The sequence below is a fragment of the Macrobrachium nipponense genome, chromosome 9 (assembly GCF_015104395.2).
Source record: "Macrobrachium nipponense isolate FS-2020 chromosome 9, ASM1510439v2, whole genome shotgun sequence".
Lineage (NCBI taxonomy): Eukaryota > Metazoa > Arthropoda > Malacostraca > Decapoda > Palaemonidae > Macrobrachium > Macrobrachium nipponense.
The window spans coordinates 28,032,241-28,057,314 of record NC_061110.1 but is presented as its reverse complement, the minus strand read 5'-3'; the positions used below and the strand labels follow the sequence as shown (position 1 = coordinate 28,057,314).

At 45.0% G+C, this 25,074-nt stretch overlaps 1 protein-coding gene across 1 annotated transcript in view; it reads right to left on the bottom strand.

The window, feature by feature from the left end:
* The window catches only part of LOC135218038 (pachytene checkpoint protein 2 homolog), a 122,064-nt gene extending 110,435 nt beyond the window's left edge, over positions 1-11,629 (bottom strand). Inside the window, exon 1 of the mRNA XM_064254182.1 lies at positions 11,387-11,629. Within this exon, the coding sequence (XP_064110252.1) occupies positions 11,387-11,629 (243 nt within the window). The remainder of the gene's footprint in view (positions 1-11,386) is intronic.
* Between the last annotated feature and the right edge of the window lie 13,445 nt (positions 11,630-25,074).

Genomic DNA, 25,074 nt, shown 5'->3' with positions numbered 1-25,074 from the left:
CTCATCAGTGAAGAGGCTATGTGCCATAGTGGAGAGAGCCAAGTTACTCACGGGCCCTGACCTCCTCATCTCCCATGCAAAATGATAGATTTTTAATCAATTTGTATTTTTCATCACTAACAAACCTGAGGTCTTAACATTAGAATAAATCTTCTTGTGCCAGCTGGAAACTGGTAGTTAACAAAACTGTGTATGCAGGGGACTAGTACTGGCATCTGTGCTTGGTCATGAGTTATGTGGGACCACCCACATACCCCTAAGCAACCCATGACCATGAGTTATTCTTCCAACCCAGGTTAATTGTCAGAGGGGTAGTTAGAGGTGGGCCTTGTATGTTAACACCTCAAGTTGTTAATTATGAAAAATAGATTTAAAAATTTGTCATTTGTTCATATAAGAAACAAAGCCTCACTCTTAACATTAGGACAGACTTACCTTTGGTGGGAGGTAAGTACTATTAACAGACTGGAGGTTTGTCACCTTTGATCAGTTTCCTGAACAAAATCAGTCTAAGAAAAACTGATCATCATTTCAGAATCTAAGATATATATCAATATCATAGATTCAGACTTCTGGGTTTCTATACAATGTCATAGTTCATTGCACCCGTGGAAGATAAGAAGCTGTCTGTTCTAATAACAAATCATCTTGCTACTGATAGGTATCTTAAACTCATGATTACTCTAACAGCATGGCTACTTCACTCACCTGTATCCTGCCTGTTCCAGCTTATGACAGTAGCACTCTCTTCTTAATGCCCATAAGTGAAGAAGGAGACAGAAAATATAAAAGAAAACCGACCAGTAGTTTCATTCATTTCACTTTCATACCCTCATCTTAGAGAAAATACAAAATGACCTGCCAGGGGCACTGGATGAGTTGCACAACTTGTTGAGCAGCCACCACTGGACCTAAAGAAAAAGTGTCTGAACCTATGGGCAACACCCTCAAGTAAAGAAGTGAAGTGGTTTGCATAACCATGAACCAGCTCTTAATATTTTATGAACAGATATATTCTTCTTAAAAGCCAAGGAAGAGCTCAGACCTCTAATGTCATGGGCTCTTGCCCTCATGATGTCATCTGACTCTCTTGCCTCTGTTTAATAGGCATTCCCTATTGTTTTTCTTAAACAAAACGAAACTGTATTCTTGTACACTTCTTTCTTGACCGGGCCAGTGTTAACAGAAAATCTTCGACATGCTGGTCTGATATGTCAAGTTCCTTTTAAATAAGCATGCAGCGTTCTGACAGGACATAACATTTTGTCAGATCATTATCTACAGTCTCCCAAAGAAGGTATAGAAAAGGAGACAAATCTGTCATCAATAATTGTTGGATTCTGCGTCTTAGCAATGAATTTTGGAATAAATTCAAACACTAAAGAATGCCAACTGCTGGTGTGTTTTATGTCATGTGACAAACCATGAAGTTTCCTCACTCTTTTTGTCGATGCTAGGGCCACCAAGAAGATTGCTTTAAGCATATGTTTCTATCTGTAGCTTCTTGCATTGGTTCATAGGGAGCCTTCGTAAGGCTAGATAATACTAGAGTTAAATCCCAGCCAGGAGATTTAAGTTCTCTAGAAGGACAGGACTGCTGAAGGCTTTTGATCAACATAGATATTTCTCAAGAAGCAGAAATATCTAAGTCTCTCATCCTTAGCACCACAGCTAGAGCAGCCATATAACCTTTTATGGCTGATAAAGATAAATTTTTTTTTCTACTCTCAGAAATACTAAAAAATCAGCTACTTGTTGAATAGAAGAACCAAGGGGAGAAATAACCCGTCTACGACACCAATCACAGTAGACGGACCATTTTCCCTGGTACACACGATGACTTTCTGATATATCCTGACATCTGAGTCATTGCTATTAAAAAAAAAACTCGTTCACAGAATATACTTGATAAGCTCAATCCAGGAAGAGATAGGTACTGTACTGAATGGTGGTACCACTCTACATGTGGTTGACATAGTAGACTGTGCTAGGGAGGTAGCTATCTTAGAACTTCTGCCAGCAGAGATAACAGGTCCGGAAACCATTTCGCCTTAGGCACATAAAGGAGCAACCATCAACATCCTAAGCTTCTGAGATCTCACCACTTTATTCAGAAGGGGGAGTCTGCCCCAGCCAACAGATCTGAGACCATGAACAGTAGACCTCTAGCTTCCTGTTGAACCATGTAATGAAGAGGTCTAACATGGGTCTCCTCCAAGTACACAGAGGAGACAGTAGGATAACCCAAGGGGATGATCTATGATAATGTGCTCTACCCAATTACATTTTAATATCCTACTGTCATCTTGTGCACTGTAGACAGCAGAGATGTCCTATGAGGTGATTCCCCTATGATGACATACATTCAGTATGCTACTCATCAGAGATGTCCTAGGATGTTGAGAGAGAGTACTGGTCTAGTTACTTGGACATATAAAGGTAGGTTAAGCTGGGAATTGTACCCAACCTAACCTAACCCAATCCCAGACTCTTGAAGAATGGGAAAATCTTGCAGAATTCATAAAAGGCAGAACATGCTTTGGAAAATTAAAGAGCACGTCTGACAAAGATAAACCCAAACCAGTTAGGCTAGGCTAAGGACTCCTACACTTAGGCTAGGTTAGGATGGTTTAGATAGGTTTGAACTATCTAGGCTATGCCTAGAATCCGACCACTTATATTAGGCTAAGTTGGTAGGGACAGGTTCGGACTAGCTAGCCTAGGCTATGATAACAACTTAACCACTTAGGTTAGGCTATTCTAGGCTAAGAACCCAACCACCTGCTAGGCCACGAACTCATTTGTTAGGTCTACATCTATTCAGGGCGGGAATACAAAAAAAACAGTCATGTTTGTTTTACCTCAGGTTTCGACACTACAGCCTTCTATTTGCTGCAGCAAGAGATGAGTGTTACCAAGTAACTATTGCCCATTATAGAAAAAGTTACCTATTCACGCTAAATCTTGCCATGGGTCTTCTCGCTTGTATACAAAGTAGCAAGCCGTAGCACATATGCAGTTTTGCAAACGTGGGGACAATTCCATATCCTGCTAGCCATTACCAAATTTGTTGAGGCCTAGACTGCCTTAGTGACTTACTGCCTACCTGGTGGATGGGTGGAGCCTCATGATGTCATATTATGTTTATGCTACGAATGGTTTTTGTATCATTTTCTGTGATTTTCTCTGTTCTAGCATTGGTGACTTTATTTTGCTCTATAAATATCAAAACTATCAAATTTAGGTACTTAAGAATACTTGCAAAAATTAGGTAGGGTTATAAAATACACACTTGTCACCTTTCACCCTTATCTGATATTTAGATAAAAAGTTATTGCCGAAAAACAGCATTCCATTGGCTCTGAATCCCTTAGTAGTAATAGGTGAGTTACAAAGTATTATTCATGATTCACCTGTTGATCATATTTGTATAATTGGGGAAGTTAATTCTCACACCGCAAAACAATTCTATAATAAACTTGCTTCTGTCAAAATCATGCTCTCCAAATTAGCAATGTCATGCTCCTCCCTCCCTCCTCCTATTTCTATGTACAAAATAGCACAGACACAATTGCAACTTCCTGGCTGGACCACTGTATCATGTCTCCACAATTTCATGGTTCTACTGTGACATGCAACTTTCAATACGACCTTGCAACGGGCTACGATCATATCTGTTTACAGATGTCATACAGTACCACATCCTTCCTTACCGTGAGGACCCCCTAACTGATCACTCATCAGCTGTTAACTGGGACTTTAAAAACCAACAGAAAACCACATAGTACTTTAGGGTGAAGTCAGAAACCAGGTTGCAGTCAATAGTTCAACTGGCAAGACGCTTTACTTTGTACTAACAGAATGTAGAAATGACCAGGACTACCTTTAAAATTCATCAAGGTAATTCCTGTAATATACCTGGCTGGAATGACTTTGTTAAAGATCTGTATACATATTCATGAGAAATGTTTTTGCTGTGGAGGCAAAATGGTAGCCCAAGGGAAGGACACTGCGTTGCTAATGAGTCAGGCGAGAGCACAGTTCAACCTTGCTCTTAAGCACTGCAGAATAAATGAAAAGCAACTAAGAGCTGATGAAATGTCTAGAAATTTAGAATCCAATGATTTTCCTTGTCTTTGGAAACATTCAAACCCTAAATCCCAAAACTAACTATCACAGAGAATAGAAGCCATCAGTGACGAGGCTATCGCAAGAATGTGAGGCAATCACTTCAACACTATCCAGAGTTACATAAACGATCAAGACTCCCAAAGGGATGTGGATAACCTTCTTACTGATAACATTCAATTTCATTTTGCAGATCATATTATGCCAGGTATTATGGTAGGTAAATTCAGTGATGCCATACACAATCTACCTAATAATAAATCGTCCGGCTTCGAAGGTTTTCCTGCAGAAGCTTTCAAATTCTGCCGCCTGATAATTTACATTTTGCTAGCTGCCCTATCCAGTGTGTATAATTCACCAGTTTCTTCCAGACTCTCTACTCTTAGTTCACTTCATACCATTAATCAAAAACAAGCTAAAGGATGCAGCTGACCCTGTCAATTATTGCCTGATTGCAATCAATAAGATTGCGTTGATGATACTCGAGTTGATTCTTCTAGTGAGAGTTCTCACCTTTTAACACACACTGACAACCAGTTCAGATTTAAAGCAAACCACTCAGCCAACACCTGTATCTACATCAGCCTCTTCTGTTTACCTCTGTTTTGTAGATGTGAGAAAAGCATACATACACAGATGCCCTGAATATCAAACTGAACTCACTCCCAGTCGGATCCACTGTCAATGAAACAACAACAAACAACCTGCATTAAGCTGATGAGATGGTTCTGATTTCCTCATCTGTGCAAGGTCTCTAGTGACTCATTGACGCTTGCCACCAATATGCAGAGGAATTTGATATTCTATACTACAACAAAACCAAGACCCAGTGCATGTCGCTGCTTACGGGATCACTAAGCATATTGCAGAACCACAAGTTTTCTTCAGAAAGCATCGACTGGAATTCATGTATGAATTTCTGCATTTGGGTCACATTATCACGGATGACCTAAATGATACAGCAGACATGAAAATGCTGCTCTTCCACTCGTACTGTTACAGTATATAAGGGTGTTCCCTTTGGGTGAACTATACCCGAGAAACCATGATGAGATGTATCACTGTTGTTTACAATGACATTCTGAGACGCCTCAAAAACACTGCCACACAGATGTTCACAGAAAACTGCCTGGATAATTTAAAAATCATTGTAAGGAGAACAATGTCCAGTCTGATCACCCGCCTGAGAAACAGCAGCAATTCACTAATACAAAGTATCCTAAGCAGGGAAAGATGGGAAAATGAGGCATGTGTTCCCTAAATGACTTAAGAGGCATGTGTTCCCTAAATGACTTGCAGTAATACCTCAATCTTACACGATTCAAGTTGCTAGAATTCACAATAGTGTGAACTTTTCATTGGAACCTAACTACTATAAACAAGATAATCAGTCAGCTCGAAGTATACGAGCATTTGTTCAATACACGATACAAAATTTTCATGAAAATATTGTTAGAAAAATTACAAATTTTCTGAGACAATTTGTATTTTTTTTAGTTACAAACCTGAGGTCTTAACAATAAAATAATTTCTAGTGCCTAGCTGGATCCCGTTAAAACGCAGATGAAAGCAAGGAATCTTGCGAGATCTGGCAATGCGTGTGTATACCGGGTGAAGAGTGGTCAAAGACCACGCACCTATGCCATCACGTCAGTCTTTCCAAACTCAGGATGTGTTAACAAACAAAGGGGCGGATAGAGGTGGGCAGTATAATGTTAAGACCTTAGGTTTGTAGCTATGAAAAAATGTTATTTTCATGATAAAATAAATTTTGAACATACTCACCTGGTAGTTATATATATAGCTTATGTCCCTGACGTCACGGCAGAATTTCAAAACTCGCGGCAATCGCCGATTGGGTAGTCAGGTGCACCACCTGTGCGCCCTCTACCCAGGTACGTAGAACCGTTCCAACTATTCCTCAGATCTTCCATGCCCATAGTCTCTAGAGGGGAGGAGGGTGGGAATTAAATTATATATAACTACCAGGTGAGTATGTTCAAAAATTTATTTTATCATGAAAATAACATTTTCAAACATCTAACTCACCTGGTAGTTATATATATAGCTGATTGACACCTTTGGTGGAGGGTCAGAGACAGCTATCATCGTTGGAATTGACATAAGAGTTAAGTAAAAACAAACTTACGGGTTCGTACCTGTTAAGGAAGCTGACTTCAATGATATCCTGCCTCATTATGTCTGCTTTCCTTACGAGATCCAGCGATCCACCCAGGGGGCTGAAGACCTCTTGGAGACTGTCTACCGGTCAAACCTCTATGTGACTAGACTCCCTACAATAACCCTGTTCCGGGCGCTACCAAGGAACAAGTTGACCACCTGACTAAGGATCAATGATTGTGGGAGACTGCGTCCAGTCTCCACAAACAACCATAAAATTCAATAGTTCCAAGGTAAGAAAAAGGGTATTGGGTTATGGGATTTCAGGGGTAGTCCCTTGTCCCACTACTGGATGAGCTGCTACGAACGGTCCCAGCGCATAGCAGTCTTCATACAGTTTGAACTTGCCCCAGATAGTGCGACGCAAACACTGATTTCCTTCTCCAAAAGGTTGCGTCCAGGATATTTTGAAGGGATCTACTCTGTTTAAAAGCTACAGAGGTTGCTACGGCCCTAACCTCGTGAGTCTTCACTTTTCAGTAGCCTGAGATCCGCTTCATTACATGCTGAATGTGCTTCCTTGATTAAATGCCTTATAAAAAAGGATAGCGCATTCTTTGACATTTGCAGAGACGGCTTTCTGACAGAACACCAAAGCCTCTCTGAATTGCCACATAATTGCTTCGTTCTTTCCAGGTAATGCCTCAGGGCCCTTACCGGACAAAGAAATCTCTCTACTTCCTTACCTGTGAGATCCGACAGGTTTGGAATCTCGAACGATTTGGGCCAGGTCTGAGAAGGGCGTTCGTTCTTCGCTAGAAATCCCAGCTGTAGAGAGCAGATAGCATTGCCCTGTCTGAAACCTGCAGCTTTGCTGAAGGCATGGATTTCACTGACTCTTTTTGCTGTCGCTAGACTAAGAAGAGAGTTTTCATGATGAGGTCCTTAAATGATGTTTCCTGTAAAGGCTCGAACCTATCACTCATGAGAAACTTCAGGACTACGTCCAGATTCCATGCTGGAGGGGACTGTAGTCTCTCTTTAGTAGTGTCGAAGGATCTGAGAAGGTCTTGGAGATCTTTATATCCAGACATGTTTAAGTTCCTGTCATTGAAGACATCTGCGAACATGCTTATGTATCGCTTAATGGTCGAGGTTGTAACGTTACGACTTCTCTTAAAGTCTGCAGCGAAGTCTCTCATTCTCCTATCCCATTGCAGCGAAGATTCTTCTTCTCGGCAATGGATAGGACAGCGACACTCCATGGTGGGTGTCCATGGTATGGGTACTGGGACAATCTATTAGGATGAAGTAATGATTGTTCTGGAACAACCTACTAAGTCCACAGCGTAGACCGTAACTGACTTGGGCGCTCTGACAGCTGCCTACTGACTGCGTTCGGTAGTGAGGCAAGTTGTCCAAGCATCCGAGCAAGTCACGTGATCTTTGCCTTTTAAAGGGTTATGCCGAGAGACCAAACAAATCTTCTATTTGTTTTTCACTGATGCTGGACGGCGAGGTGGTGAATCTCTTAACGAGGTGATGTGTCTCTTAAGGCATGTGCCCAATAGGCGAAAGTCAATTGCCTTCTAGAGACCGAGGTCCTTAATGGCAAGACATTCTCATAGTAGTTGAATCTCAGCTAAGAAGAAAACAACACTATGTTCCATTGAAGACGAAGGTGGAAAGTGAATGCAACCTACGTCTTCACAGCCGAATCGAGAGAAGAATTCTCAAGGTTCTGAACCTGTGCTTACAAAGGACTGAAAACGCTAACAGCTATTTCATTGCTGTAAGGTGAGGGGTTGTAGTTGCAATGAAAGCGGGGCGGTTTCCAGTAATGAAAAACACAGAGAAGTACTACTTCTCATGGGCTGATCATATGGAAGTAGAGCTGGCAGGTCGGGGAGCAGGTGATGTCTTCCGTATATATCTGTCAATTCGGGGTGAACAATGAACAATTGCACCCCTCTGAATACAAGATATTTTGAAGACAAACTCAGATGTCTGAAAAAAACATTTCGCATTATCGCAATGCGATGCAGCGGGAGACTAGTAAAGACTTCTGTTACTGTGCGGTAAACATAAAGATGAAAAAGTCCAGAATATATATCTCTGTTGAAAATTCTCGCAATATCTAAGGGGATGCAGAAGATGTCATTCGTGTATGCAAGAATCCCCGTTAATCAGAGACCTAAGTCCAATATTGTTGGACAGAGAAAAGGTTCGGTAGTCAATCATTGTAGGGGAGAGACATATAACCCGACCGTGCATCTCGGAGAGCCAGCTGGTACTGAGTTGTCTTCTGCAGTCCCCTACTCAGTTAGTTCTTGCTCACTCGCTATCCTGAGTTGCCAGGTAATCCATTCCTCAAAAGAATGCGTTCGGCTAGAATAATCAAGCGTTAAAAAAGGGATCTATTATGCTCAAGCAATTATATTTAAACGAAACGGATTTCGGTAAATACAAAAAACTGAGGTGGTGTTGTCGTGACCATACCATAAGTATCTTAAAAATCGAAACTGGTAACTCCTGGGATGCAGACAGTCCCGAGTTGCAGTTCCATTAGGATATTAGTCGTCTCAGTCACAAACCGTAGAATTAACTACGGTATGCGACTACCCCCTGGACAATTCAACTGCTTAACAGAATCATATCTCGAGGGTAATATACGTCGTATATTTGTAGGTTTCTGTACAACGACTTCCATCCTAAATTCTTTTCCCTTCGAGGAATGAGAATAAGGATTGGAAATCTAAACCCTTCCTTCTCTAGTCAAGAGAATGAAGGAGAAGTCTTCCCTTAAGGAAAGCTTCAATAGTGAAAACAGAAAACCCGAAGACGAAAGTTCAAGCCAAACTGGATGTTCGCTTCTGTATTCCAGGGTTGGTCGTCTACTGAAAGATATTCTTACTTCAGTAGCAGTTCTTCTTGCAAACGCTAGAAATTCCAGGAATTCGAGCATTTGGCAAGGTTCCCGATTATCGTAAAAACAATTATCGGGGATTCTCGATATTAAGTCCTGCGTTGCCTTTTGGGCTAAGGCAGAGGAGACCTCATAAGCAAGGAAAGAATAAATTTGGGCTCTTTTCTTAAGCATTCCTGCCGAGAAAAAACGCCGCTAACTCGTTGGAACCATCTCTAAGTGTTCCGGCCTTGTCTGAAGCCTCTTTTCTTCGAATTTTTTGCCACCGGTCTTGTGTTCCCTCTACTGAGGGATCTTCCTCGAAAGGGCCGAGAAACTCGAGGCAGAGGAGTAGTTTCCTTGAGTTTCTGTGCTCCAAAACTTGTTGGTAGGACTTTCCTTGCTGCCTTTGTCATTAGATCCTGCGTAGCCTTTTGGGCTAAGGCAGAGGAGACTTCCTTCACTAAATCTTGTGGGAAAAGATGTGTGGAAAGGGGAGCAAACAGCAGTTCCGCTTTTTGAATGGGTGACCCCATTCAAAAGGAAAGAACACATTTGGGCCCCTTTCTTCAGGATTCCCACAGAGAAAAGAACCACTAGCTCGTTCGACCCATCTCGAAGAGCTTTGTCAATGCAAGACATCAGGTGAACAAGCTCTTCCGTATCAGCAGACTTGAAGGTTTCTATTTTCTTCCCCAAAGATCCCAGAGTCCAGTCTAAGAAATTACCTCGAAGGCTCTAAAGATCCCTTTGAGGAGGTGGTCCATTTCAGAGGTAGACCAAAAAACCTTCGTCTTTCCCATGGGTGTCCGACGAGAAGCGTCCACAAGACTTGAGAAGTCCCCTTGGGAAGAAGCGGGAACTGCCAGACCGAGAGCTTCTCCAGTATCATACCAGATGCTAGATCTGGACGCTAATCTGGCCAGAGGAAATGAGAAAGCTGTCTTTCCTTGGTCTCTCTTTGTGTCCATCCATTCCTTCATAATTTTCAATGCTCTCTTCGAAGAGCGTGATAACACCATCTTTGTAAAGTCGGACTTCTTAGTTGCCTTCCCTAGAGTGAACTCTGAAGGTGGGGAATGAGGGGCAGCTGGAACAAAGTTTTCCGGAAAAAGTTCCGTGAAAACTTTCATAAGTCTTTTCAAGTCTGACGAAGGCTGTAGATCTCTTTGATTCTCTTCGTCGGAAAAGTCTTCCATCGGACAAAAAGGAGAAGGGAGGGAGTCATCCTTCCCTTCTTCCGATCGACCCATAACCAATGTAGCGATGTCATGCTTCGTCGGTGCTTCCAAAGAATGTTCTTGACGCCTGGTGTCCTGGCGTAGAGAATCCTGACGCTCGGCTTCCTGGTGTCGAACTTCTTGACATTTGGCGTCCTGCTGTTCAATTACTTGACGTTCCACGTCTTGGCGTCCAGCCTCTTGATGCCTGGCGTCCTGGCGTCCAGCTTCTTGACTCTTGGTGCTCTGTCGTAAAGAATCTTGACGATCGGCGTCCTGGCTTTCAGTTTCTTGACGCCTGGCGTCTTGGCGTCCAGCCTCTCGATGCGACATCTTGCGTCTTAGCTTGGTAGGAGAGCAAGCATCAGAGTCGAAAGAGAAGCGTTCAGGAGTTGCAGCACGCACCGAAGGCCTCCCTCCGTCCGATACTTCCTTTCCTCCTACCAAAGATGACGGCCGCCTGTGCGACATCTTGCATCTTAGCTTGGTAGGAGAGCAAGCATCGGAGTCGAAAGAGAAGCGTTCCGGAGTTGCAGCCCGCACTGAAGGCCTCCCCCCGTCCGATATTTCCTTGCCTCCTACCACAGACAACGGCCGCCTGTGCGACATCTTGCGTCTTAGCTTGGTAGGAGAGCAAATATCGGAGCTGGAAGGGAAGCGCTCCGGGCTGCTCCAATGACTACATCCTGGCAGTTCTTGACGCTTGGTGTCCTGCTCTACTGGATGTTGTCTTTTGAGGGGGTCTAGATTTCAAAGTCTGACGCCAGCCCCGTCTGGGTACTGCGTCGTCAGCTGACGAAGAAAACACTTTAACCTCGCCTTTCCAATGGCAAGGGTGAGCGTCCTGGGGATCGTCAACAGGTACGCTCGAGGGGACGGCCGCTCGGGAGCTAAAACCTCTCGCCTCCCTTCGTCGGTCGACTTTCCTTCTCACAGGGGTTGGTGAGCTTGGAAGAGGTCTAGGACTAGGAGCACGACAGATCCGAGTGGACGCACCCTCCACTGCACTTGCACTTTTTGTATCACTAGCCACTTTAAGATCTCTCACATTAGACCACAATTTATCCCTATCCTCTGCAAGGGATTTTACCCGTTGACCAAGGGCTTGAATGGCTGTCATCATGTCCTTTAATGTTGGACTCTTACCTGTTTCCGTAGCTGGATCTGGTACTGTTACTACAGAAGAAGGATCAAAAGGTTCATTGGGGGATAGAGAACTGTCTATTCCTTGACTATCTTTGGAGGAGCGAGACATAGTACTCTTCGCTCTCCTTATCCTATCCTTCTCTAATTTTCGCACATAGCAGTAATACTCAATCCATTCAGTCTCAGGCAAGTCCACACATTCATTACACCTATCACCCAACTCACAAATTTTACCTCTACATTTACTACAAATAGAATGAGGGTCTTGCAACCTCTCACACACATTCTCACACTCGATGCAGAGTCAGTCATGTTGGGAATTTTCAAAAGAGAGATCAAACAAGCAAGGGTCAAAACCAACAATATCCAAACAAAAGTCAAGAAAAGTCCAAATCAAGCGAAAGCCAAAGCCAAAGTGTACTTCACCAAATAACTGCAAAAAACACGGGCTAAGCGAGCGAAGTTCCAACGATGTCACCAATGCAGCGGCAGGGAAGATCTGAGGAATAGTTGGAACGGTTCTACATACCTGGGTAGAGGGCGCACAGGTGGTGCACCTGACTACCCAATCGGCGATTGCCACGAGTTTTGAAATTCTGCTGTGATGTCGGGGACATAAGCTATATATATAACTACCAGGTGAGTTAGATGTTTGAAATACAAATTGTCTTAGAAAATTTGTCATTTGTTCATACATGAACAAACCTTCAGTCTTAACAATAGGATAGACTCATACTTGGAGGGAGGTACAAGACATCCTAAACTGGCTGGGGGCCTACCCACCAGTCCAGCTCCAGAAGAAATGACTTCTGGAGAGGGACTGAAGCCTGTTGAGAAGCTAGATGAATTGATATCTAACCACCCAGACCCTGAGTGACGTACAATGATATATGGGAGAATCATTGTATATAGGGAACCAAAGAGTAACTTTGACTGTCCAATAGCAAACCAATCCACCAGGGTTTGTTACCACTCCCAATTCCTTCACAAGGAGTGGGGAATATACTACTGAATAGAGGGTTTGATATTTGTATATTAAGCGACCACACTATCAGTATTACTACCTTACTCACCTGTATCAGACCTGCCCAGCAAATGACGTGTCTATTCCTTAACCCGCCCGAAGGAAGAAGGCAAGGTACAAGAGAAAGAAGGAGACCAGCCAACTCACTCATTCTCTCATCCACACAATCATCTTAGGTAAGATACAAAAGTGCCCTGTTAAGGGCAACTATGAGTTACACAACCTGTTGGGCAGCCACCACAGGACCCAGGGAAAACATGTCCATAGATCTGTGGGCAACATCCTCAAGATAGAAAGTGGTGAACGTGGACTGGCGTAACCAAGTACCAGCGCTCAGCACTCTATGTACAGCCAAGTTCTTTTTGAAAGCCAGAGAGGGACCAATAACCCTAATGTCATGCGCTCTAGCCTGCACAGAAGTGGTGACAGAATCATCAAGAGCCAAGTATGCCTGTTTGATGGCTTACTGTATCCAAAAAGAGATAGTATTCTTAAGACACCTCTTTCTTAGTACATCCTGTGCTAGCAAAAAGCCTGCGGCAGCCTGGTCTAAGGTGCCGAGTCCTTTTAAGATCGCAATGCAGGGCCCGGACAGGGCACAACAAAAGCTCTTGAGCAACAACACCCACAAAGTCATTCAGTGATGGAATGGAAAATGAAGTGAACCTGTCATCATGCACAGAGGGATTTTGGGTCTTGGCCACGAATTCTGGGACAAATTCGAAGGACACCGACCCCCAAACCCTGGTGTGCTTCACATCATAGCTCAGACCGTCTTTGAAGATGCCAAGGCCAGTTGGAAAACTGTCTTGAGCGTCAAGTTCCCAGGACGAGGAGATGTCGATACCTTTAAGGCATAACAAAAAACTCAGGGCCGCCCTTTAGCCTCTAATGGCAGAAATGGACAAACGTTTCTCATCTCTGAGGAAGGATAAAAAGTCTGGTATTCGCTGACTAGAGGTTGCAAGTGGAGAAAAACCTGTTTACATCACCAATCACAGTAGATCGCCCATTTGCCTTGGTTAGCTGCGGAGGTTGACTTTTTGAGACTGCTGGACATATGCCCTGCTGTCCTTCTGAGAAAAGCCTCTCGCTCGGAGGAGATACTTGATAGCCTCCAACGGTGAAGACAGGGATTCTACTGACTGGTGGAACCTGACACAGGAGATGACGCCAAGGGGGAATTTCCCTCGGAACCTCTGACAACGACGACAGCAGATCTGGAAACCATTCTGCCTGAGGCCACAGAGGGGCTACCAAAGTCATCCTGAGACCCTGTGAACTCATCAGCCTGTTCAGAACTTGACGGATCAAACAAAACGGAGGGAAGGCATACACCTCCAGGTTGTCCCCGGGATGTTGGAAAACGTCCTCCGCTAACGCTAAAGGATCTGGAACCACTGAACAGAATATCTCCAGCTTCCTGTTGAACCGAGTCGCAAAAAGGTCCAGCATGGGTCTCCTCCAAACCAGTTTGTCTGTTACCACTTGAAGAAGGGACCACTCTGTGCCTAGGATCTGATCCCGACGACTATGTTCGTCTGTGACCACATTCCATTTCCCTGGGATATACCTGGCTGAGAGCTCTACCGAATTGCTGACCCCCCACAGGTGAGCCTCGACGGTCAAGGCGTCAAGTTGACGAGAAACCAGGCCCCCCTGCTTGTTGACATAGGCGACCAACGTGGTGTTGTCCGACAGGAGAATGACAGAATGACCCTCTACCTTCTCCCAAAACTCGTTCAGACCCAGGAAGGCTGCCTTCAACTCCAAGACGTTGATATGTTGCTGTTTGTCCTTCAAACTCCAAACGCCTGATGCAATAAGGCCGCCTAAATGAGCCCCCCAACCTGCAAAAGAGGTGTCTGAGAACAGAAGGAAGTCCGGTGGAAGAGAACGCAGAGAGACGCCCTTCGAAAGAACAGAATTCCTCCAGTCTCCATTGCAGAGACCGAAGATGAAGACGCCCATGAGGGACCAGCTTCTCCAGGGAAGACAACACTCCAAGAAGAACCTGCCACTGATGAGGTGACTGATGTGGTTCTGACAGGAAGTCGCTCGCCACCACTCGCAACTTCTCCAATCCCTGATCCGACGGAAAAACTCTTGCAACTGTCGTATTGATGGTCATGCCCAGGTAGAGAATCCTTTGACTGGGTACGAGGTTTGACTTTTCCTGGTTGACTACGATGCCCAGTTCCAGACAGAACCGAAGTAGACAATCCCTGTCCTGCAGCAGCTTTTCCCTGGAAACTGCCAAGACCAACCAATCGTTGAGGTACCTTAGCAAACAGATCCCCTGAGCATGGGCCCAACTTGATACGAGAGAGAAGACCCTTGTGAACACTTGAGGGGCTGTTGTCAGCCCGAAGTATAGGACTTTGAATTCGAAGACCTTGTCCCCGAGAGAGAAGCGAAGGAACTTCCTGGACATCGGATGAATAGGGATCTGGAAGTATGCGTCCCTTAAGTCTCGACAGCATGAAGTCACCTTCCGTCACAGCTGCCAACACTAAACACGGGGTCTCCATCTTGAACCATGTCTTCCTGATGAAGTGATTCAAGGTGGATAAGTCGATCACAGGTCTCCAACCTCCCGACACCTTCGGCACCAAGATGTGACTGTAAAACCCCGGATACGGACGCACCACTTCCTCTATCGCATCCTTGTCCAGCATCTTCTGCACTTCCTCCCGAAGAGCCAAGAACTTCAGAATATCTGGAGGATATGCCTTCCTGAGCTGCGGCTTGTCTGACAGAGGAGAGAAGTCGAATGGCAGTAGGTACCCCACCTGAATGACATCTACCATCCACTTCTCCGCCCCAGAACTCGGCCACTTGGCCCAATGGCCCGCCAGGCACCCCCCCACCCGTGGCGCAGGAGAGGGAGAGGCGCCTAACCTACTGACGGCCTCCTTTACCTCTGCCCCTTGGGCCCCTTCTTGGCTTAAGGAACAAGAGCAAAAGGGATGTTGGTCCTTTGATCTAGGCTGAGATGAACGAGGAGGCCCCGCCGAAACTGAACTCCTCGATGGCCTACCAGGCGACGATCTTCTTGACTGCTGCTGGACAGGGGGAGGAGGAGCAGGACGTTTCCAAGGACGAAACTCCAACTTAGACGCAGCCTCATGCACCAGTCAGTCTGGTGTCAGCCAGGCACTGGTCTATTGCATCTTTCAGCTCGGTCCGAGGAAACAAAAATTGGGACTCCAACAGATCCCCATTCCTCAATGCCTCAATACCAGCAAGGACTCCGGGTCAACTGATCTCTCTATCCTAGATAAAGCTGCATCTCTTCTAATCAGGAGAAGGTTAGCCCATAAATTAACACTGAGGTGAGCTATATATGAAAACGCCTTGCCTCTGGACTGCAACAGATTGGCAAGTGCGGATGCACTCACCAACCCTTCTGGGGACCTGTCAAAAGCTATCTTGGCAATGACCATATACCAGAAGTCCAGCAAGAAACCGTCTGCAACATGGAGGCTGCCGTTGCCGTAGATTCCAACGCTGAGGCATCCTGTGGAGACAATGACAGAGCCACTGACCTCACCTGCTCCAAAGTCAATCCTGGCTTCAAGTGAATGACGTCCGGGTTAAGATGATGAGACATAAAAAACGCAGAGTTTGTAGCATAGTACTTCCTATGTCTTGTGAGAGGCGGGGGTAGTAGCTTGGCAGAGCCCCTAGAACGAAGCGAACTGTACTGGTCTGAAACAGAGGCGTTAACCTAATGCAAGACAGACTGGACGTGCCCCGACAAGGGAAGCTGAAAAGATGATTTGGGATCCTGTTTAGCTCCCAGCAAGGCTTCCAAGCAAGAAGGCGTGTAAGACGACCGAGCACGAGACCTACTTTCAAAATTGTTTAAACCCATGAATGAGATCGACAACTTCTGAAAAAGAAGACAAAAACTCTTGCGTGTCTCCCTCCTCCTGAACCAGCAACGGAGACTGATGACAAGATGGGTGTGTAGGCTCCTCTAAGGCACCTTTCTCATTAAAATTAACGAAAGGATCAGCAGCCAAACAGCCCGAAACACGAAGACGAGGCATGGAGGAGAGGGGTAGCGAGCATTCATGAAGTGCGCCAGCAACCCCTCCAAGGATGGGAAACCCCCTAGCCCAAACGTCTTCCAAATTGCCACCATCTTGGACGCCTCCAACTCTGGAATAAATGAGAATGATGAAAAAACCTCCCCCTTCCTGGGAATCCAATCAACTCCCGATGAAGAAGGGGCAACATTACAAAAATTAGCCTGAAGCCTCCCGATACTTCCAACGATGAGTCAATGGAAGAAAAGGAAGGGGGCACAAAACTACTATGGGTTGTGTGCACAGCAGGAGACGAAGCATCGGGAAAAGAAGAAAAACCTTTCCATGAAGGAAGAGTAGAAACCCTCTGATGCTCTCTTGCTATAAAACAACTTCCACTGCTCTTTAGGCCATGCACGGCATTCCATGCAAGGATTCGTTATTGTAAAAATATTAGAGCGGCACCTACTACACGTGATGTGGGGGTCGGTCGCAGCCGAAGGCAAAAAACCGAGAACACGGAAAACCTGGAGTTCCGGGGCACACACGTTGACAAGGCCGAGAAGGAGCAGAAGAAGCCATAATAACAGCCACACACACACACACTAAACACCAACACAATCGAAATGGGCAATGAATCGGGTAAAGGCCGAGAGAGGTCAACCAAGTCTCGCCCAGGCGGTTAAGAAAAAGACTGACGCAGTGCCAGATCTCACAAGATGCCTTTCTTTCATCTGCGTTTTATCCGGATCCAGCTAGGCGCTAGAAATTATCCTATTGTTAAGACCCAAGGTTTGTTTGCGTATGAACAACTGGAAAGTTCAACAAACATATGATTGTTAAAACTCCAGACTTATTCAGCAAAGTTTCATCCACTGGAAGGGAGGATGGGATGGGAAATCTGCACAAGATTTGTTAATCAATAGTATTCTTGTTTTACTGTAATGGAATGGAACATAGTTTAGGCCAAAGGCTAAGCACTGGAACCTATGAGGCCACTCAGCACTAGAAAGGATATTGAGAGTAGGCATGAAAGAAAGATATGAATGGAGGTACAGCTAAAGGAATGAAAGGGGTTACAACTATGCACACTGCAAAGTACCTTTAGTAATGTCTACAGTGCACCCCTTGAACTGCACTGATGGCACTACCCCCTATGGCTTGTTTTACTGGAGTTCAGCACCATAAACCACCAGTACACCATTCACTGATCCAGTCCTCGCCCTGATTGAAGCTGAGGGCAGCTTAATTTCTCAAAAATGTAGACTTTACTACACCAAGTGTTGCATCACCAGCAAACTGAACAATCTTGTTTTCAAGGCCAACAACCATATCACTTTTATACACTAAAAATAATAGTGGACCAAGAACACTACCCTGTGGAACTCCAAACATAATAGGCCTTGGTTCACTAAAGATCCCATCCACAGCAACTCATGAAGGCTTGAGGCATCCTCTCAAGAAAGGATCACTCAATTAAAGGAAGTCACTTTCCTCACTATGTCTCCAATATCATTTGAGCTGCAGCAAGTACAGAGGCAATTAGTCTGATGTCAGTGTCTAAACAAACTGTTATTGTTAATGCTGAATTATAACTTAAGAGGAAGGCAACCAGATATTAATGAAATGGAAATATAGTAAGCATCAGTAATCTTTGATAATGTTGGGACATCTACAACTTTGGCCTCCTCAATGATCAATGTTATTATTTTCTAATAGGTTAACCAAACCATGGAGCTATATGGAGGTCAAACTTTTAAAAGCACCTGTCAGGTGGATAATTGCAAATCATGTGTGGCAGAAGACCTGTCTTACCCCATTTTATTTCTGCTTTTGAATATTCCTATCTCCCTTTTATTCATATGCTTATTCCCCATCTGCATCTTACTTTTACAACACCTACATATTTGCCGGATTACTGATTTAGATAAGGACACGTCCACACTTACGGACAAGAATAAGTTATATTTTGGCACATTAAATAAAAGGGATTTTGATGTAGGAAAAATCTATTTCTGGGCGAGGAGGCTGTGTCGCCCAGTAAAATACGTTCCTTTAGCGCTATTTCTAAGGTAAAATATTGCTAAAATACCAGAGAACTGCTAAATTGGACATGCCAGAATATTCTGACTCGCTCACCCTTTCTAAAAGGGTGTCGGTATGAATCTGGGGCGAGTGAAAAACACTACCACAGCAGCCTCTCCAATTAGCCTTTTCCACATCAAAACCCTTTAGAAAAGGGGAGCCGTGCTACGGCTCACTCCCTGCTACCGCGAAGGTAGCATCAGGGCCGCCATACCTGCAGATAGCATTCTAGCTTGGTGACTAAGAAGGGTGGGAAAGACAGGGTGGGATTTCACTGGGCGACATGGCTTCCTCGCCCAGAAATAGATTTTTCCTATGTCAAAATCCCTTTTCTGGGCTCAGCCGTGTCGCTCCGTGAAATTGTATCAGAGAAAACACCAAGCTAAAGACATATTAGTTAAATGACAATTAAAAAAATAAAGGGTTGAAAGTGAAAAACAATTAAAAAATGTGAGAATATAATAAACTAAGATACACATAGTATACAAATATATCATAGCCTTAATAGACACCATATTTTAAGGGTAAAAATGTATATAAAATTCAGTTACAAAAATACAGATTTAAATTGTAATACAATAACAATATGTACAAATAAAACTTAGACCCTAAATATGAACATCATAGGATGGGCTGAGGTAGCTTAGGTAGATTGTTAATGAGGCTGGCGGAAAGAAAAATGGGGAAAAATTAAAGCCACTGCAAATTGTTCATGCTGTAGCAGGGACACTGGTCTGCCCACTGCTACTGTCGGGTAGTTTAAGAGCCTCCAAGGACTTACGGTAATGGCGTTTAAAAAACTGAGGGTGACTTCCAACCAGTGTACTTTTTAAGATCATCAAAACCACATATATTGAAAAACAAAAAGTAATAGTTGTTAAGCAATAGCTCGGATGTCATGCACTTTCGGAAATGATCCTGGATTAGCTTTCTTTATAAAATACAAAATTTGTTGCCTTATGCCCTTTAGAGAAATGGTCCCCCCAGCTTCCCTAATGAAAAGCGGGCCTTTCGAATGGCCAGATGTCCCTAGAAAGGAAAATCCTAAGTGTTTGCACAGGGCACAATGATGGATCTGCGGAAGCGGGACAATTTTCCATGGCGACCACCTATCTAAAGGGTCCTCATTCTTGGCGAGAAATGTCTGATTTGGTTGAAAGCAACACGTCCCCCCGAAGGTAAAAATTCTATATGACCTGGATCTAGATAAGCTGACAACTCTGAAACCCTAGCACCTGAAGCCAGACTTAACAAAAATAGTCTTACGCAATAAGGATTGAAAATCACATGCCAAGTTGTCTGTATCCGAAGCGAGCTTAAGTACATCATTAAGAAACCATGACACAATCGACGGTCTCTGTACAGGCCGAAGACGTGCACATGCCCTCGGAATAGACGTGAAGTAAGACTCAGTTAAATTGATACCAAATCCGATCTGGAAAATCTTTTTCAAGGCTGATTTCGTAGTTGTAATTGTGCTAGCCGCCAAACCTTGTTCAAATAAACTCCTGAAGAAGGTGATAGCTACATTAACTGACATATTTTGGATATTGGACGCATTGAGGAAAGTCGCCAATTTCTTAACTGCTGAATCATATTGGCGGAGTGTTGATTCCCTTTTGTCTGACTCCAAGAACGAAATGTTTTCTGGGTCTATGTCCTCACCCCTCTGTTCCGCAAACTTCATGAAATCCATAAAGTTAGGGTTTTGTGAAGACCTGAGGAATCGAACACAGTCTTCGTTTGTACTTGTTGTGACAAGCTCGAGTTCGGAAGAGAGTGAAGACGGAGACCCAATTCTAGGAGAAGAGGAAACCAGTTGCTCTTCGGCCAATGTGGTGCTATGAGTGCCACTTGACCCTTGAATAATCTCAACTTGTTCAGAACCTTCAGGAAAAGGTTCACTGGAGGAAATAAGTAAATTTTCTGCCATTGGTTCCAATCTATGGTCAGAGCATCTGTAACGTAGGCCAGAGGGTCCAGGTTGGGGGCTACGTAACATGGGAGTTTGTGGTTCGCCTCGGTAGCAAACAGATCCACTTCCAGACCCGGTACTGTGCTGCAAACCTTCTTGAATGATTTCCAGTCCAGTGACCATTCTGATTCCAGTGGGACTGAGCGAGAAAGTGTGTCCGCTACTACGTTCTGAACTCCTGCCAGGTGAGTAGCTGACAGATGCCAGGTGTTCTTGGCCGCTAGAGAGAAGATTGCTATCATTACGTGGTTCACATGGCTTGATTTTGAACCGCCTCTGTTTATGCAGTGCACTACTACTGCACTGTCGAGAACCAACCTGATATGTGTCCCCTTTGGCGGGCGAAGTTTCCTCAACGTAAAAAACACAGCCATAGCCTCCAGGACGTTGATGTGGAGCTTCTGGTATGTCGACCACGTCCCCTGAACCTTCTCGTACTGCGAGTATCCCCCCAACCCGTCAGAGACGCATCCATGTGCACCACTAAGGACGGAGGAGGAAATTGCAGCGGAATTGTCTTCGCCAAGTTTGATGCCTTCGACCAAGGTCGAAGACGTTTCTTCAGGATGGCTGGCAACAGAGCAAGCCTGTCCCCGAACCTTGCATTGGCCTTCGAACGCCAAACTCGATTGATATCCTTGAGTTTGGCCTTCAGCAGGACGTCTGTCACGGAAGCAAACTGGAGAGAGCCTAAGATCCTCTCCTGGCTTCTACTGGACGTCTTTTTGCATTTCAAGAATTGCCTTGTCGCCTTTATAATCTCCTTTCCCTTTGCCGATGGAATGGAAAGAGTATGCGAATCCAAGTCCCATTGGATACCTAGCCACTGGAACCTTGACTCTGGAGATTTTGAACCCTAGGTGTTCTAGGAAAGTCATGACCTTTTTCATGGCTTTCATACACTTGTCCTTGTCCATCTCCCCACACTAGCCAATCGCCAGATACGCTACTACATTATACCCTGAGACCTTAGCTCTGCACACCGACTCCGCTAGCTTCGTAAAAAAATCCTCGGGGCTATATTGAGCCCGAAAGGGAGGGCATTACTTTGAAGGAAAAAGGCCAACCCCTCCCAAACCTGTTAAAAGGCTGAAAATGAACCGCTGAGACTCAAAGGTTGGGTTAAAGGCAGGCGACATTGCGTACGGTGTTGGAGCTTGTTGGGTAGGAGATGGGGCCAACAGGACCAATTGATGCTGAGGCTGTGCCTTGGAGGTCGAAGGCTGTGGCTGTACTGGTACAGCCTGGACTAAAGCTTGTTGTTGAGCTGGCAGGAAAGGTTGGAATCGCCTTTGTTTCTTCCTTGGCCTCAAACCTGAGGAGGAGGACTCTGGTTTCCTTTTATATGGAATACCCCAGCGTAACCTGATGCTTTGGTTCAGGCGTGCTGCCTCATGCTGAACCTCGTTAACCACCGAGGGCGGGAATAGATCTGCGCCCCAAATTGAGGAAGCCAGAAGCTTGTTCGGTTCATGCCTAATCGTAGCTTCGGATAGGACATGCTTCTTGCAATTTCTCCTAGCCACCGCAAAATCATACAGATCGCATTGCATGCTCAACAGTAATGACTTTGCGATAACCTTAAACAGTGGCTCCTGTGCGTACTCAAGAGCCGCCGTCTCGGTCATCACTAATGAGTTAAGAGACCTTGCAAGACGTGACCTAGCATCGAACTTTGTTTGAATTAGAGCATCCGACAGCCTAGGAAGGCGTTCACTGAACATAGTGATTGCACAATCCAGCTTAAGCTTCCCCACTGAGAAGGTTGCCGGCAGATCTACCCACAAATCCTCCCTGCTCGGAAGAAGCAGTGATGTAGGGTCTGTTTCTCTAAGCTGGGGCATGGGCTCATCACGTGTCACTGCTTGAAGAGTAAGCTCCGCCACCTTAGTTGTAAAAGGTAACGGGTTCTCTTCATCTGTCGTGAACATAGTGAACGGGCTCTTAAAGGCCGTGATGCTAGTGTTCGCGCAGTTCCACTCCTCCAAACTGCGGACCCATGATTGTTGAGCCTGGTCCCTGGAAAGGATGACAGTTTCCTTCGGAACCTTATCCTCCCTAACAAGAGCAGCCTCCGTAAGCCGGACATAGCCGATGAAAGGGGGCTGTAAGAGAGACTCCTGAGCGCCCAGTCTCTTAATCACTTCCTCAAACCTTGCTGTAACCGTACTGACTAAGGATCCTAGGTTATTGACCTGTTTTAAAATATTCGTGTTGAACAGGTCCTGCCCAGCGGGAGAGGGATCCCCCTTCTCCTCTGGTACCTTATGAGGTATCAGGCCCTTAGAAGTTGATGGTAAAGGGCTCGAAGGGGAATGGTAAGATTTCCCCTCCTTTGACCTTGGTTTAGAGGGCTTCGACAGGGACTTCTGCCTGGTTTTAGCATCTCCGGTATGGGATGTCGGAACATTTTTAGGGAGGTTGCCTTATGATGTTTTTGGTACTGAAGCTCTTTTTTGCTGTGTTTTTGCCTGAAGTTTTTTCACTTTAGGCATCACCGAGGAGGGTTGCAACCTAGATGGAGGCAAACCCCCGGTGAAACCCTGGAATGATTGAGAAGAAGAAGGAGAGGAAGAGTTAGAAGTACTCAAGGAATGACCTTGAGGACTTAGAAGGCTAGCCTTATCAACGCTCTTACCAATACCCATATCATGTGGAATGGGTACATCTTCCGTAACTGGAATTGGCACTCCTCCCAACACAAGCTCCGGTAACTCCTCGTCTTGTTGTTGCGATACCAGTTCTTGAATAGTATCAATTATGGGAGCTGCAACTTCTGGGACCACGTAGGCGGTTTGTTTCCCTGCCGGGAAGATTAAAGCCGCCATGTCCTGGGAAAGGATGTAAGGCTTCGACTTCCCAACATTCCGTCCAAACCCTCCTACCCAAACCTTGAGGGTGGAGAGAGCAGCATCCCTTGCAGACTGATCCGCCTGTAAGAAATAAAATATATTAACCTTGAGCTTAACTTACTATGCTATCAGAGACGATAGGGCTAAAAGTTCAGTAAGATACAATATTACTATAAAGACCACATTAAAGGTAGAGGCGCAGGGAATGGGTGACTTACCGAAGAAGTAACCTGAGTTACCAACTCATAGCAAGTAAAGCAGTTTTCATGATGCCATACTACTGAGTTCTGTAACAGCACAGCGCAGGGGGCATGGCCCCGGCAAACATCGTGCCCGCAAGGATCCTGGAGGACGGCATTACAGCCGGGAACCAGACATTCGGTGGCCTGTAAATATAATGATACATGAGTATCGCCATGTAACAAGATATGAGTCGCTCAAGGAAAAATTATATTGAGCCGGAGTGACCCGGACTAAATAGAAATATGCATCCCGGGAACTCGTGCTAAGCGCATAAAAATCAACTCTGAACCATGGTAGCCCGGAGGACAATACATTCCGGGTAACCCAGAACCTCCTATTGAAGCTACCCGATCAGGGAGAATGAAATACAAAGGCGCTAGCAATGGGCTACCCCGGGCGGCAATGAACCCGGAGGTTCAAAGAACTAATAAAACGAAACAATAAATAAATAAAAATTTTATACTAAAATTTTATACTAAAATCTCCGCCTAAGAAGGTACAACCTTCCGAAAACAAAACCCTCGATGAAGCCGGAGAGGCTGGAACGAAAACCCGCCATGGGCGGGGAGGGAATGTCTAAGGCGGGAGGGTGAAAACATTCAGAGGCGGGAGAAGCCGAGCACGCTCAGACTACCGCCAACTCCGAAGAAGGTCGGCTGAGAAGCGACACCCACCGACCTAAGGCCTAAGAGGCCCCCCTTCACACCCCCCCACAGAGACTCGGGTCGGTCGTTAGCGACAACCTGAGTGAGAGAAGCACCCACCCAGTGGGGGGCCCCGAGCGGAGGGGGGAAAAGGGTGGTCGGTAGGGGTGACGATCACATGACCCAGCAGCTCCCCGTGATTACTGGACCGCGAGGAAGGCGCAGGGGTAGGCTAGCCGACACGATCACCCAAAGGAAAACATACACAAATAAACAATAAATACTGAAAAGTAATGGGAAGGGAAATGAACATAAAACTATAAAAATGCCTAACAGCCAGGTAGGACCACCCGATAAGGATGGCCCTAACCAGGACAAAACCAGAATGGCCTAATGCCGTAACGATATAAGTAAACCGAACGGCAAAGGTAGGCATGATAACGAAAAAGAAATAAAACAAAATCAAAATGAAAAGCAGTAAAACTATAACGGTGGGTACCCGATGAGGCACGAAACAGACACGTGCTCGAAAGGAAACCCCCGTGGAAAGCACGAAATAAACAAAAATATAAACATAAACATATACACGATCGACAAAAACTGCTATCCAAGAAAAGGGAAATAAGGGTACTGATATACAACTTGGTTCACGAAGTATGGAAGACCACGTGAAACCGAAACGACACGAAAGGGGAAC